The sequence below is a fragment of the Copadichromis virginalis genome, linkage group LG4 (genome assembly GCF_057382275.1).
Source record: "Copadichromis virginalis isolate Kocher_CV1m ecotype Utaka linkage group LG4, C_Virginalis_male_GT1.1, whole genome shotgun sequence".
NCBI classification, from domain to species: domain Eukaryota; kingdom Metazoa; phylum Chordata; class Actinopteri; order Cichliformes; family Cichlidae; genus Copadichromis; species Copadichromis virginalis.
Window position 1 is genome coordinate 886,024 of NC_140621.1, and position 16,258 is coordinate 902,281.

The 16,258-nt window shown below is 40.9% G+C and overlaps 1 protein-coding gene across 5 annotated transcripts in view; it reads right to left on the bottom strand.

Annotated features, from left to right (window-relative positions):
- Positions 1-2,631: 2,631 nt before the first annotated feature.
- Positions 2,632-16,258, bottom strand: part of LOC146710475 (NLR family CARD domain-containing protein 3-like) — a 34,512-nt gene continuing 20,885 nt past the window's right edge. For 3 of the 5 annotated variants that reach the window (XM_085453018.1, XM_085453017.1, XM_085453016.1), the window contains 9 exons: positions 14,157-14,238; positions 13,793-13,994; positions 11,818-13,618; positions 11,124-11,297; positions 10,721-10,894; positions 10,354-10,527; positions 6,707-6,880; positions 3,538-3,584; positions 2,632-3,383 (listed from right to left, as the gene is read on the bottom strand). In XM_085453018.1, coding sequence (XP_085309144.1) covers positions 2,851-3,383; positions 3,538-3,584; positions 6,707-6,880; positions 10,354-10,527; positions 10,721-10,894; positions 11,124-11,297; positions 11,818-13,618; positions 13,793-13,994; positions 14,157-14,238 — 3,361 coding nt within the window. In that variant the 3' untranslated portion in view covers positions 2,632-2,850. Of the gene's footprint in view, positions 3,384-3,537; positions 3,585-6,706; positions 6,881-10,353; positions 10,528-10,720; positions 10,895-11,123; positions 11,298-11,817; positions 13,619-13,792; positions 13,995-14,156; positions 14,239-16,258 lie in introns of those variants that run through there. The other 2 variants (XM_085453020.1, XM_085453021.1) reach the window with 2 other exon arrangements.

Genomic DNA, 16,258 nt, shown 5'->3' on the forward strand with positions numbered 1-16,258 from the left:
AAATAAAACTATTAGGCTATAAAGAGTGATATGAACATATTTAGAACTTACCGGAATGAAAATGTCTGGAGCACCAACAGATATCTGGAGATGGAAGAGAACTGGATATCAGCTCATTTCACAGCTGATATCCAGGCTAGACGCCTTCGTTTGGTAACATTGATACACGAGCTGCCTCATGTTGCTTCCAGGTTAGGAAAGAATGAAAAGATAAACCATTTTCAACCTTGTCTAAGGAGCTTGGAAAGAAAAGCGTCTGGACCTCTCTAAGTTGCTTGAAGACGTTTCACCTCTTCTTCAGTTCTAAGGTCAAATGGTGGAGTATACCCCCAAAGAGGGACAAAACGACCCCCTGATGACCCCCTACCTAATCATGTTACACCCTGAAAAGGGGATAAGTCAATGATGACACTCAGACATGATACTTCTCTTTCAGCAGCTTCATTGCGAATGACTCAGAAATATAAACATACATACAAAAGTATTAAAATCTTAACAACGATGTACAGTCTCTGTTAGTTGTAAGACAATATATCTCAAGACCGTCTTCTTTCCTTTCCTTTAAGTTACAGAATAAATTGAATGTAAGAATTTACAAAAACAGCTTATGAATCAATAAGCAAACTTAGATCATTAAACTTAAATGTATAGAAAATAAACCAAGTATTCATATAAAAATACTAATATGCATTTTATACTACCCCTGTGTATTAGTGGCAATGACCTCTGAGTATATTTGATACTTTGCTGAGGCCTTATAATACTCATATTACTTTTCTGTCTTTTATGTTAAGCACTTTGGTATACCGCTGGTTTTTAAATGTGCTCTATAAATAAAGTTTGATGTTGTGTTGAGTTTGATGTTGATTTGTCCCTTCACACAAAATAAACATGTTCTTTGTCCAGATCAAATGCAAAATGCACACAATGCTGTATGTTTCATACACAGTCTGGCACAATAGTGCTCCATACTAGCCACCAACAGAGGGCTTAGCTTAGCTTGCTGCTTATAGCTTATCCTGACAACACAGTTAACACAAATCATCTAAATATTCCTAGTACCCTCTTGGTACATTTGGAAACACGGTCAGTACAGCTCAACATACATATTTGTAAAGTTCAAAAGCAGAATTGCTCAATTCTGACCTGAAAAGGGGATAAGTCAATGATGACGCTCAGACATGATGCTTCTCTTTCAGCAGCTTCATTGCAAATGAGGCATCGTGGCCAGAGCTCCCCCTCCCGCAACGTCAGGCATAACGAATCAATCATGATCACTGAATCACAAGGATTATTCCCCAGGCTCGACAAGTAGATCACAGATTGAATTTTACACAGGTTGTAGTCACATTAAGGATTGTTATCCGGTTGAACATAGTCATGAACTCTTTTAACTGTTTTAGCCTGTGTTACATTACATCTCTTAATGCAGGGGTGTCAAACTCAAATACACAGTGAGCCAAAATTCACAACTGGAACAAAGTCGCGGTCTAACATTAATATTTATTGGAAAAAAAATCTTACTCCAAATATAAGAATGAATCTTTTCTTATGGACTCAAACAAGTTTTGCTAAAAAACTGAATATGGAACAAGCAAAGCTTAATACTAAACGATATATATATTTGCTGTATAATACCAGTAGGCCAGCTCTAATAGTAATTTGGTATGGCTTCGCGGGCCAAATGTAATTAAGCTGCGGGCCAAATTTGGCCCGTGGGCCAGAGTTTGACACCTGTGTCTTAATGGGACTTCTTTTACCCTTGTTTATACATTTACATATTTGAAAGAAATTAAATAATACATTGAGTAACTTTTAACTGCAACTTTTTACTCCATTATGAACTTCAACTAATAATCAATCAATCACAATCACACGAGCCAAGGCGTGAAAATGGGTGTGGGTCACAATCAGCCAAGGTTTCGGGTGAGCTCATTGTGAAACCTGGCCCCACCCTATCATGTGATTTGCTGAGGTCAGATCGCCCAGGGTGTGAGTGGGCGTTAAGGCATCTAGGAAGGGATCACAGAACTGGATTATAGATGGCAGACAGTTGTTGTCGTAACCCACCACCTCTGTTCAAAGATGGTGGCTCACAGTGGACATATCCACTGTGAGCAACCTGTTTTCACACCTTGGCTCATGTGATTAGTGTGATTAATGTCTATTGTCCCTCTTGGGGGGGACACTCCCACAGGGTTTAAATCTGGGACTCTCCACCATTTAACCTCGAACTGAAGAAGCTTCTCGGATGAGAGGTGAAACGCCTTCAAGCAACTTAAATAGTCCAGACTCTTTTCTTTCCACGCATCCTAGACTACGATGACCTGGATGACTGAGAACCTTCACAGAGACAATGAATCAGCTTCTAATAGTTTCATACAAACTAAAGTGATACCCAACATATGCAGTGCTATACACACATATTTACATGTTTCTAAGAGATTGAGAACCAAGCTCTTACCAACATCCTGCACCATGTTCTTGATCAACATGGGAAAAACACAAGACTACTTTCAAATGAGGATTGAAGCCTTTGCTGTTTATTAGATAAGCTACATGCATTCCCTCAATACAATCAGATTCTGCTTAGAACTGCATTCAAAACTATTGAGCCAATATTTTCAGAAAAACAACATGTGGATCCTGGAATAATGGGAGCTTCCATCTTTAAAGGACTGAAGAGGAAGAAGTTTACAAGGAATCATTTAGAACAGTTTCAAACATCAACTGATTGAATCCATGAATCTGAAAATGTGTTTGTGAGTGAAAGAGACAGACATGTACAGACTGAACTATCTGTTCAACAGTCAGTGTTTCTCTAACAGGAGGACACTCTTTACACTCCACTCAGCACAGAGTCACTGAGGAACCAGGATAGAACCAAAACCCAGGATAAAGAGTTTGAGTGAATGTGGTGTTGAAGGTGTGGAGGTGGATCAGAGTGTCAGAGGAGACTCTGTAGAAGGACAGAGTGCCAGCAGGACAGTCCACATACACTGCTGCTCTGTTAGAGACAGAGGAGGAGGAGATGGAGGAGATGCGTCCTTTCATACTATTATGCCTGGCAAATTGTGGACCATCCCCAGAGCAGTTTAGACACCAGGACTGATTATTGTATCCAAACACACAGTCATAACTGCCTCCTTTCCTTCTGATTGTTCTGTAACTCACTGATATATCAACCCTTCCTCTCCACTCGACCTCCCAGTAACAGCGACCAGTCAGACCATTTCTACACAGTAGCTGTTCCCAACTATCAAATCTGTCTGGATGATCAGGATATGACTGAACCTCCTCCACACATGTCACATTCCTGTTGTTGTCAGACAGTTGGAGCTTTGTGTTCACTGTGTTTGTGTCGATTGTGAGTTGACAGGAATCTGATGGAGAGAGCAAACACAATCCAGCTGCAGTTATTGATCCATCATCTGTTCATTGATTGACACTTTGATGATGGCTCCTGACATCAGAATGATGAAGATGGTTGAATGTGTGCTGCTTTGTTTTCATGAATCACGTTAAAAGCACACTTACACTTCCTCAGACCTGGTCTCAACCATCGGACTCCAGCAGGCTCCACCCTGAAAGGAGGAGCAGTTTAGACACCAGGACTGATCATTGTATCCAAGCCAACAGTCATAACTGCCTCCTTTCTTTCTGATTCTTCTGTAACTCAGTGATATATAACATATCAGGATTTTTTTATCTGAGTTTTTTTTTTTTTTTTTGGACTTTCTTGCTCACTGTGCATCACGGTATGACCATCTCCTTTTACTTTGTGATTTTAATATTCACGTCGTTTGCCCAGAGAAGCCCCTGGTAAGGACTTCATGGACTTAGTGAACTCTTTTAATCTTGTTCAGTCTGTTAAGGGCACCACTCAAGAACAAGGTCACACATTGGACTTGGTGATATCATATGGATTCTCTTTCTGTAACTTGCATGTCGAGGATGCTGTTTACTGTCATTTTATTCGATTGGACTCCTGCTTGATTGTCTGATGTTAAATCATGGATTTATTCAGTCCCAATTTACACTGCTCTATGATTTGATGGCCACGGGGTGGTGATATCTTCATTCTATCACCTCAGACATCTGTCGAAGGTTGAGTCTTTTCTTTACAGGCGTGACTTCGAAACTGTCAACAATGCTTTGATAACCTTACGCTTGGATTACTGCAACTCCTTTTAATGGGGGTTGGCCAGGGCACTCGGTCACACCTGCAACTGTTGCGGCACGGTTTTTAAAAGAAAATTGGTAAAAGTGGTAAACTGGTAAAGAAAATTTGAGCTTAATACTCCACTTCTGGCCTCCTTACACTGGCTTCCAATTGAATTTAGGATCTATTTTAAAATTCTTTTCCTGTTTTTTAAATCCGTAAATTGTCTGGCACCTGTATATTTGTGCGATCTGCTGACGCCCTATATCCCACCTCGCTCACTCCGGTCAGCTTAGAACAGGGGTGTCAAACTCAAATACACAGTGGGCCAAAATTCAAAACTGGAACAAAGTCGCGGGCTAACGTTAATATTTATTGAAATATATTCCTCTAGATATAAGAATGAATCTCTTCTTATGGACTCTGATGCTGAAAAACTGAATATGGAACAAGCAAAGCTTAATACTAAACAATATATATATTAGCTGTAAAATACCAGTAGGCCAGCTCTAATAGTAATTAGGTATGGCTTCGCGGGCCAAATGTAATTAGGCTGCGGGCCAAACTTGGCCCGCGGGCCAGAGTTTGACACCTATGGCTTAGAAGCTGTTGCTCTCATGGCTAAACCTTAGAGGAGACCAAGCTTTCTCTATTGTGGACCCCGAATCTTTGGAACGATCCTCCTCTTCACATTAGGCAGTCTACATCAGTGGTGGTTTTTAAATCCAGATTAAAAACTCAACTTTATTGCCTGGCCTTTGATTTAGTGGGTCACTGACACTGTTATTTTATTGTTATTTATTTATTGTATTTATTATTCTTATTGTATTTATTATATTTCTGCTGTACCCCTGCCTGGTGGTTTGGATCTCCGACTACCTCACCGACAGACCACAGTACGTCAGGCTGAAGGACATCACGTCTGACACAGTGGTCAGCAGCACAGGAGCACCACAGGGAACTGTGCTGTCCCCTCTTCTCTTCACCCTGTACACCTCTGACTTCTGCTACAACTCTGAATTATGCCATATTCAGAAGTTTGCAGACGACACAGCCATCATGGGGTGTATCTGGGATGATCAGGAAGAGGAGTACAGAAGTCTGGTGAGGAACTTTGTCGCATGGAGTCATACAAACCACCTGCAACTCAACACCTCAAAGACTAAGGAACTGGTTGTGGACTTCGGGAGGTCCAGAGAAGGTCCACTGCCAGTTCAGATAGAGGGGGAGGAGGTGGAGGTGGTCAACAAGTACAAGTACCTCGGGCTGTGGGTGGACAATAAACTGGACTGGTCATGCAACACAGAGCACCTGTATAAAAAAGCCCAAAGCCGACTGTACTTCCTCAGGAGGCTGAGGTCTTTTAACATCTGCAGGAAGCTCCTGAGGATGTTTTACCAGTCAGTGGTTGCTGGAGTACTTTTCTATGCTGTGGTGTGCTGGGGGAGCAGCACAGCAAAGAGGGACTCATCCAGGCTGGAGAAACTGATCAGGAGGGCTAGCTCTGTGGTCGGCATGAAGCTGGACACTCTGGTGACAGTGGCAGAGAAAAGGACATTAAAGAAACTGATGGACATTATGGACAATGCTGGGCATCCTCTGCACACGGCCATAAACAACCAGAAGAGTCTGTTCAGTGACAGGTTGCTTCTCCCCAAGACAAGAACTAACAGACTTAAAAACTCCTTTGTCCCACACGCCATCAGACTGTTTAACTCCTCTCTGGAGGGGAGAGGGAGAGGAAACAGGAGGACAAAGGAGGGGGGAACAACTAAGCTGTAGTGCCTCTGCACCTCACTGTACAATACCTTGTGCAATACTTTTTGTAAATAGTCAACAGTGCAATAGACTCAATACTTGAAATGTGCAATTCACTTGTATTTTTATTTTTTATTCCTATTTATTCTATTTATCCCCTTTGTATATTTTATTTATATTTGTCTCTGTATTTATATATGTGTGTGTGTGTGTGTGTATATATATATATATATATATATATATATATATATATATATATATATATATATATATATATACAGTTCTGTAACTGTAACTTCGGTCGTTGCTGTGCTTTTTTTGGAAGTCGAATTTCCCAGAGGAACCCACCCGAGGGATTAATAAAGTTCTATCTTATCTTATCTTATCTTATCTTACAGCACTTTGGTCAGCCATGTGCTATATAAATAAATTATGGTATGGTATGGTTTAAGTGCAGAGAAGCATCTCCCTCTATTTGTCAGCTTCTTCCACAGCTCTGATTGTAAAATAATGATTTTTTCTTTATTTTTATTTTGATTAAGCTAAGCTGACAGTTTTCACTGTTTATTTTTATTCAGTGCTTATTTTAATACCCTTTCTATAGAAAGATGAATACTAAATGTACTGAGATATCTACAAGTTGTTCCCGGAGAAGTGCTCCCTGGACATCTCCTACAGGAATATCTCTTATTGATCAGTTCATGTGTTATGAACAAACAAGAAGTGAGTGAAGGACACAGGAAATGTTTCCAGCTTTTCCTCCTCTATCAGACACTCTCTCCATACCTGAGAGTGTCCAGTCTCCAGCCTGGTTCCTTCAGTCCAGCCGACAGCAGCTTCAATCCTGAGTCTCCTGGATGATTGTAGCGTAGGTCCAGCTCTCTCAGATGGGAGGGGTTGGAGCTCAGAGCTGAGGCCAGAGAAGTACAGCCTTCCTCTGTGATCAGACAGCCTGACAGACTGCAGACACACAAAACAACAATCCATCTGTCAACAATCATTTTCTCTTTGTCATATACAATAACACCTATCCATTTACATCAATTCAGTTTAATCTAACTTTACAACTGACAATACTGTACACACAACTAAAGTCATCTCATGTTGTTTAACAATGTATGGTAACAGCCAACAATATTAGAGAGAAAGCCCCAAGCCTGGGTTAACAGATCATTTATCTGTTAACTCAGGCTTTCTGCTTCATGATCTGTGCACGCTCACATAACAAGGAGACCTTTCAATTCAATTCAATTCAATTTTATTTATATAGCGCCAAATCACAACAAAAGTCACCTCAAGGCGCTTCATAGATACAGAGAAAAACCCAACAATTATATGACCCCCTATGAGCAAGCACTTTGGTGACAGTGGGAAGGAAAAACTCCCTTTTAACAGGAAGAAACCTCCAGCAGAACCAGGCTCAGGGAGGGGCGGCCATCTGCTGCGACCGGTTGGGGTGAGAGAAGGAAGACAGGATAAAAGACATGCTGTGGAAGAGAGACAGAGGTTAATAACAGATATGATTCAATGCAGAGAGGTCTATTAATAGATATTGAGTGAGAAAGGTGACTGGAAAGGAAAAACTCAATGCATCATGGGAATCCCCCGGCAGCCTACGTCTATTGCAACATAAGCAAGGGAGGATTCAGGATCACCTGGTCCAGCCCTAACTATATGCTTTAGCAAAAAGGAAAGTTTTAAGCCTAATCTTGAAAGTAGAGATAGTGTCTGTCTCCCGAATCCAAACTGGAAGCTGGTTCCACAGAAGAGGGGCCTGAAAACTGAAGGCTCTGCCTCCCATTCTACTTTTAAATACTCTAGGAACAACAAGAAGGCCTGCAGAGCGAGAGCGAAGTGCTCTAATAGGGTGATATGGTACTACAAGGTCATTAAGATAAGATGGGGCCTGATTATTTAAGACCTTGTATGTGAGGAGCAGGATTTTGAATTCAATTCTGGATTTAACAGGAAGCCAATGAAGGGAATACAAAACAGGAGAAATATGCTCTCTTTCTAGTCCCTGTCAGGACTCTTGCTGCAGCATTTTGGATTAGCTGAAGGCTTTTCAGGGAGTTTTTTGGACATCCTGATAATAATGAATTACAGTCGTCCAGCCTGGAAGTAATAAATGCATGAACTAGTTTTTTAGCGTCACTCTGAGACAGGATATTTCTAATTTTAGAGATGTTGCGCAAATGGAAGAAAGCAGTCTTACATATTTGTTTAATATGTGCATTGAAGGACATGTCCTGGTCAAAAATGACTCCAAGGTTCCTCACAGCGTTACTGGAGGCCAAGGTAATGCCATCCAGAGTAAGAATCTGCTTAGATACCATATTTCTAAGATTTTCAGGGCCGAGTACAATAACCTCAGTTTTATCTGAATTAAGAAGCAGAAAGTTAGCGGCCATCCAGGTCTTTATGTCTTTAAGACATTCCTGCAGTTTAACTCATTGGTGTGTGTTATCTGGCTTCATGGACAGATAGAGCTGGGTGTCATCGGCATAGCAGTGAAAATTTATGCTATGTCTTCTAATGATGCTGCCTAAGGGAAGCATGTATAATGTAAACAGAATTGGTCCTAGCACTGAACCCTGTGGAACTCCATAATTAACCTCAGTGTGTGAAGAGGACTCTCCATTTACATGCACAAATTGGAGTCTATTAGATAGATATGACACAAACCACTGCAGTGCAGTACCTGTAATACCTACAGCATGTTCTAATCGCTCTAATAGGATATTATGGTCAACAGTATCGAATGCTGCACTAAGGTCTAGCAGGACAAGCACAGAGATGAGTCCACTGTCAGAGGCCATAAGAAGATCATTTGTAACCTTCACTAAAGCTGTTTCTGTGCTGTGATGAGCTCTGAAACCTGAAACCTTTAAACATCATTCACTCATTTCACTAAATGGATGGACTGAGCATGGCCTACAGATGAACTGGTGCTAGAGATCATAAAGAACATCAAATAAAACAGTCAAATTCAACACATTAGATGGAAATATGAGATTAATGCTGCAGACAGTCATTAACCTGCTGAATTCATGAATATCAAGAATGCAGCGAGTGGTAAAAAATAAAGATTTGAACTGCGTGCTCAGTGTTACTGTCAATTCCTAACATGTTCCTAACATGATAGCTGCACTTTAGAGCTCTAAAACTTGAACCTACACATATGTTAAGATTCAGGATTTAAGAATTTTATTGTTATATACACCGCAAAACACAAGTGGTTATGCAGAGCAATAAAATTCTTACTAATCAAGTTCCCTTCACGACTAGATATTCAACTAACTAATATACAGAATAAACTTAACTCTGAGCATAGAAAATAATAAACAAACTTATGTAGCATTTGCAGTGCAAGTAGTTAGGCAACACTGTCCCATTAGTAGATATTCAGGATATGTGATATTAAATTTTTTTTTATTGTATGAAGTTGTATTATATTGTATATAAATGTTCAAAATCGCAAATTTAAAGGTCTAAGATCTTCACAGTTCAGCAATGAGTCAGTGATTCACTACCCTGATGGCCTTTGGATGGAAATTGTTTTTTCATCTGGTTGTCCTTGCTTTCACATTCCTCTAGGAGTGTGAACAGTATGTGCTGTGAGTGGGTGCGGTCTTTGATGATGTTGTGTCCACATTTTCTGACTGAGGTGCTGTAATCGTCTTGACTTCTTTAAGTTGCTCGAAGACGTTTCACCTCTCATCCGAGAAGCTTCTTCAGTTCTAGGGTCCAATGGAGGAGAGTCCCAGATTTAAACCCTGTGGGAGTGTCCCCCCAAGAGGGACAATAGACCCCCTAATGATCCTCTACCTAATCACGAGAGCCAATGTGTGAAAACGGGTTGCTCACAGTGGATATGTCCACTGTGAGCAACCATCTTTGAACAGAGGTGGTGGGTTACGACAACAACTGTCTGCCATCTATAATCCAGTTCTGTGATCCCTTCCCAGACGCCTTAACGCCCAATCACACGCTGGGCGATCTGACCTCAGCAAATCACATGATAGGGTGGGGCTAGGTTTCACAATGAGCTCATCCGAAACCTTGGCTGATTGTGACCCACACCCATTTTCACACCTTTGCTCATGTGATTAGGTAGAGGATCATCAGGGGGTCCTTTGTCCCTCCTTGTGGGGATACTTCCACGAGGTTTAAATCTGGGACTCTCCACTATTTTACCCTGGAACTGAAGAAGCTTCTCGGATGAGAGGTGAAACGTCTTTAAGCAACCTAAAGAAGTCCAGACACTTTTCTTTTCAAGCTCCTTGGACTACGATGACCTGGATGACTGAGAACCTTCACAGACATAATCCACTCAGATGTAAATTAAAGTTCACTTCAAAAAGATAACCTGTTAATGCAGTAATATAATTAATATTTTAAATGATAATCTGTGGAAAAGTTTGAATCCTAACCTGAGAGTTTCCACTATACACTGTGAACGCTTTAGTCCAGTAGACAGAAGCTTCACTCCTGAATCCAGCAGGTCAGAGTTACTCAGGTCCAACTCTCTCAGACTAGAGGACTGGGAGCTGAGAACTGAGGACAGAACTTCAAAGCTTCTATCTGAGAGGTTACAGCCACTCAGTCTGAGAAATAAAAGACAATCAATGAAACAATACTGTAAGGTGTGTTAATAGATTGTGTAATATTAAATCCCGTCTTGATAATTTTTCTTAAGGGAAAACTTAAGATACTAATCAACAACATTTTATGGATGAACTTGTATAAAATGCATTTAATTGGTTAATTCTGAAAAAACAAATTATCTTTTGATCTGACCTCAAAGTATTGAGTTCACAGTTTAAACTTTGTAGTCCAGTAAACAGAATCTTCAATCCTGAAACCTGTAGGTTTTTTATACTCAGGTCCAGCTCTCTCATACTAGAGGACTGAGAGCTGAGAACTAAGGACAGAGCTTCACAGTTTTCCTCTGAGAGTTGACAGACATTGAGTCTGAAAATAAAAACATGAACAAAGACTGTTGTTAAAGTGTAATCAGCGTGCAATAACTAATCCTGTATTTTAAAGAATCCTTATTGTCTTCTTCTGATCAGGTTAGTAAAACTCCACTTTAACACAGAAATGACTAAAAATGCTAAGAAAGAACAATGAATAAAAGTTGTTTAATTTTGTCAGTTGATAAAAACAAACAAACCAAATACAGAATACAAATTGATCTGACCTCAGAACATTCAGTTTGGCGTGTGGACTCTTCACTGAAGCAGACAGAAACTTTACTGCTGAATCATTCAGGCTGTTGGTACTCAGGTCCAGCTCTCTCAGATTACAGGACTGGGAGCTGACGACTGACAACAAATCTTTACAGCCGCTCTCTGACAGGTTACAGCTGCTCAGCCTAAAAAAAACAAAACAAAAAACAAACAAAGTGTGCTACAGTTAGTAAAGTGCTGTTGGTCTCTTTCTTAAATCTAACTTACTGTAAATTCTTTAACCAGTCTCTTCCCCTTAGTTCACAGAGACACAGACAACCATTCAAACTCACACCTGCATAAAGTTTAGATCACCAGGAAACCTAATGCAATATATACACAGGCTGGTGATGGCAGCCTTACAGTTAGATATGGTTACTGACAAGAAACAGGACCTTAGAGGCAATTTCATTTATGAAGTCCACGTTTTTCCATCCATACTGGATACAATCAGGACAGTTGTATCAGAGATTTGTGTTAAAAAGAAAAACAATAGAGAGAGAGAGAGGGATTGCACTGAAGGTGAGACACAAACCAAAACTTTAATGAAATCTCTTTCTATAACCAGATTTTAAAAATTTTAAAATATTTTTAAATCTGTGGTAGCCTATTCTTCTATTCAAAACAATATTTAAAAACTAAAGGGATCACCACATATTTCCTTACAGAGCTTTGTTGGAGGCTTTGACCACTGGCAGCAGCCTCAGAAGGGCCTCCTCTGAAGAAGAGTATTTCTTCAGGTCAAACTCATCCAGATCTTCTTCTGATGACAGTAAGATGAAGACCAGAGCTGACCACTGAGCAGGAGACAGTTTATCTGTGGAGAGACTTCCTGATCTCAAGGACTGTTGGATCTCCTCCACTAGAGAACGATCATTCAGTTCATTTAGACAGTGGAACAGATTGATGCTTTTCTCTGCAGACAGATTCACACTGAGCCTCTCCTTGATATAGTGAACAGTTTTCTGATAGGTCTGTGAGCTAATTCCTGTCTGTGTCAGCAGACCTCGTAGGAGAGTCTGATTGGTCTCCAGTGAAAGACCCAGGAGGAAGCGGAGGAACAAGTCCAGGTGTCCATTTGGACTCTGTAAGGCCATTTTCACAGCACTTTGGTGGAGAGATTGTAGTTTTGGTGTGTTAAATAATTTCAACAACCAGACGGTTGGTTGTTTCACTTCCAGCAGATTGAGTCCAGAGTTGATGAAGGTCAGATGGACATGAAGAGCAGCCAGAAACTCCTGAACACTCAGATGGATGAAGCAGAACACCTTGTCCTGGTACAGTCCTCTCTCCTCTTTAAAGATCTGTGTGAACACTCCTGAGTACACTGAGGCTGCTCTGATATCGATGCCACATTCTGTCAGGTCTGATTCATAGAAGATCAGGTTTCCTTTGTGCAGCTGATCAAAAGCCAGTTTTCCCAGAGACTCAATCATCTTCCTGCTCTCTGGACTCCAATGTTGAGCTGTCTCAGCTCCTCCATCATACTTGACCTTCTTCACTTTGGCCTGAACCACCAGGAAGTGGATGTACATCTCAGTCAGGGTCTTGGGCAGCTCTCCTCCCTCTCTGGTTTTCAGCACATCCTCCAGAACTGTAGCAGTGATCCAGCAGAAGACTGGGATGTGGCACATGATGTGGAGGCTTCGTGATGTCTTGATGTGGGAGATGATCCTGCTGGCCTGCTCCTCATCTCTGAATCTCTTCCTGAAGTACTTCTCCTTCTGTGGGTCAGTGAATCCTCTGACCTCTGTCACCATGGAAACACAGTCAGGAGGGATCTGATTGGCTGCTGCAGGTCGTGTGGTTATCCAGAGGCGAGCAGAGGGAAGCAGTTTCCCCCTGATGAGGTTTATCAGCAGCACATCCACTGAGGTGGACTTTCTAGGGTCAGTTAGGATTGTAGTTTTGTGGAAGTCCAGAGGAAGTCGACATTCATCCAGACCATCAAAGATGAACACAACCTGGAAGTCTTCAAAGCTGCAGATTCCTGCTTCTTTGGTTTCAGTAAAGAAGTGATGAACAAGTTCCACCAAGCTGAACTTTTCCTCTTTCAGCACATTCAGCTCTCTGAAAGTGAATGGAAATATGAACTGGATGTCCTGGTTGGCTTTGTCTTCAGCCCAGTCCAGGGTATATTTCTGTGTTAAGACAGTTTTCCCAATGCCAGCCACTCCCTTTGTCAGCACTGTTCTGATTGGTTCATCTCTTCCAGGTGAGACTTTAAAGATCTCTTCTTGTCTGATTGTTGTTTCTCGTCTGTCTGGTTTTCTGGATGCTGTTTCAATCTGTCTGACCTCATGTTCATCAGTGACCTCTGAAGTCCCTCTCTCTGTGATGTAGAGCTCTGTGTACATTTGATTCAGAAGGGTTGGGTTTCCTGCTTTAGTGATCCCCTCAAAAACACACTGGAACTTCTTTTTCAAGACAGATTTATGTTTGCAGTAACAATCTCCAGCTGGATGTTCTAAAGAACAATCGCAAAAACACAACATTAACAATCACTTCATGTTTTCATGACAGTTTCTGCCCCACTGAGAAATGACTATAACCATGTTGTCCCATCTCTTGAAAGCAACATTTATTTCTTATATAAACATTTTATTCAGCCAGCAGCTCATCTTTAGCAAAATCTTCTTACTGCTCTGCAGACAGTCAGCCAGCTCCTCCTGCTTCATTCTCCTCATGAAGTCAAGTGTGATCTTCACAAATGCCTCTCTGCTGCTCCTCTGCTCATCATCCTCCCTCTGACTCTCTAAGCATTCTGGGTAATCTGGACTCAGAGTCTTCTGGATCTTCTTCAGCTCGTTCTTCACAAAAGTGATGATGTTGTCCTCCAGCAGCTGGAACGGAATACTTTATGAATGAGCCAATCAGACTGAAATCAAGGAGCCAAACATCAGATCCATGTTGGACACACTGACGATCCACTGGTCTACAAAGAGCAGCATGGAGATGTCTTTGAACAGAATAGATGTAAAAGTAGCTGTTGTACATGTACAGACCATAAATACGGAGTCGAGGTGTGTTTGATGCTGCTGGGCAGACTGACCACTGGGAACCTCTGAGCTCTCCTGGTCATCCAATCTGATCCCGCTGACTTTTCTGTAAAAAAAAATGAGCATATTTAGTGAACGTCTGAAAATATATTTTGTGACAAATTAGCATTTTTTTCCAGCAACATAAATTCATAAGTTCAGTAAATTATTTTTTCCCCAAACATCACAGCACAAAGGCTCTATTGAGCAAACCATCCCTTTAACGTTAACTAGTAATGACTTCGTGAACTTCTCCACAAATAAAATTTTTATCATTATATAAAAAATTACCAATAATCATCCCACAGATGTAATATTATCTACAGCTACTTTTAGTACCATTGACGTTAAGTTAGACTCTTTTTCTCCAATTGATCTTTCTGAGTTAACTTCCATAATTACTTCCTCCAAACCATCAACATGTCTTTTAGACAGTGTTGGGGAGTAACGGAATACATCTACCGCCGTTACGTATTTAAAATACAAAATATGAGTAACTGTATTCCGTTACAGTTACCGTTTAAAAAGGTGGAATTTAGAATACTGTTACTTTGCTGAAATAAATGGATTACACGGTGGTCTTTTCCTGTTTCATATTGTGGCAGGTCAGGTCTGGTTTTGTTTGACTGCTATGTTCTGTTGTTCCAGGCGGCAGTGTTACGGTTGCCATGGTTACAAGGCGACGCGCTCTGTCTGCGACTGTGTATTTCCTGGGTGAGAGAGCGCCTTTTTGTTGTTGTTGTTGTTGTGCTAAGCTATGCCGAGCAGTTGGGTTAGCGGCGGTGTGTTTCTGTTGGAAAATAAATGGCTGTGCTCCCTGGAAACTCGGGGAAGCAAGACCAAACGACACCTCTGTCTCATCCTTGTCTGAGCTCACCACAATATGTTTGGCTATACCCTCTATTTTTGGTAATTCCACGCCGGTGGAAACCCAAAGAAAACACGCATTAAGAAACCCTAATACCCGTGTCTCAATCTCACGTCTCATAATGACATGAAGAAATATTTTTTAAAATGATTTAATATGAAGGCAATAGGCAGAGTGTTACAGGCACAGCCCTAAAGAATGTAGCCTTATGGGCAGTGTAGTCCGTGCTGCAGGGAGAATGGACTGTCATACCCTTTATGTGTCTGCACGAGGAGAGAGAAAAAGGAGAGTGGAAAAGTACGAGTTGTCATCGGGCAGAAACGGGAGATGGAAGCATGTAAATATAATAATAACCACTGCAGCCAAGAAGAGTGCCTGACGAGCCCAGCTGTAAGTAAGCTATTAAGACTCGACTGTACCCTGTGTTCGTGTTTTCCTCCGAAACAATAAGTTCCGTTGGAGCAGCCTTTCAACGCCTCTCTCTGTCTCTTGAAAGCAAAGTTGACCCAGACAACAAAGTAAAGCTAGTTTTCGGCTATGAGCCCGACACGAACCCGACGTATTAGCCAGAGGTCCCTTTACTACGGTTCGGAGCCGCGGACCTTCAGTAATAGTAATAAATATCAAAGCAATAGTACATTCATGTGGTTGTAAAAAGCATGATAATATATTAAGTAATTCAAAGTATTCAGAATACTTTACTCTCATTGAGTAACGTAATGAAATACATTACAAAATACATTTTGGGGCATGTATTCTGTAATCTGTAGTGGAATACATTTTAAAAGTAACCCTAACCCTAACCCTAACCTTCCCAACACTGCTTTTAGACCCCATTCCTACAAAACTGCTCAAAGAAGTCCTGCCATTAATTAATTCTTCAATCTTCAATCCTTTCAACATGTAAATTAAATTAATCAGAACGGGTTTTTTTGTATGTAATTTGTATAGTATGTAAATGTACTTGTATATTGTATATTTTTAACATGTTGAAATAAATTACCAATCAATCAATCAATCTTAAATATGATCAACCTATCTCTAATAATCAGCTATGTACCACAGGCCTTCAAGCTGGCTGTACTTAAGCCTTTACTCAAAAAGCATCTCTAGACCCAGCAGTCTTAGCTAATTATAGGCCAATCTCCAACCTTCCTTTCATATCAAACATCCTTGAAAGAGTAGTTGTCAAACAGCTAAC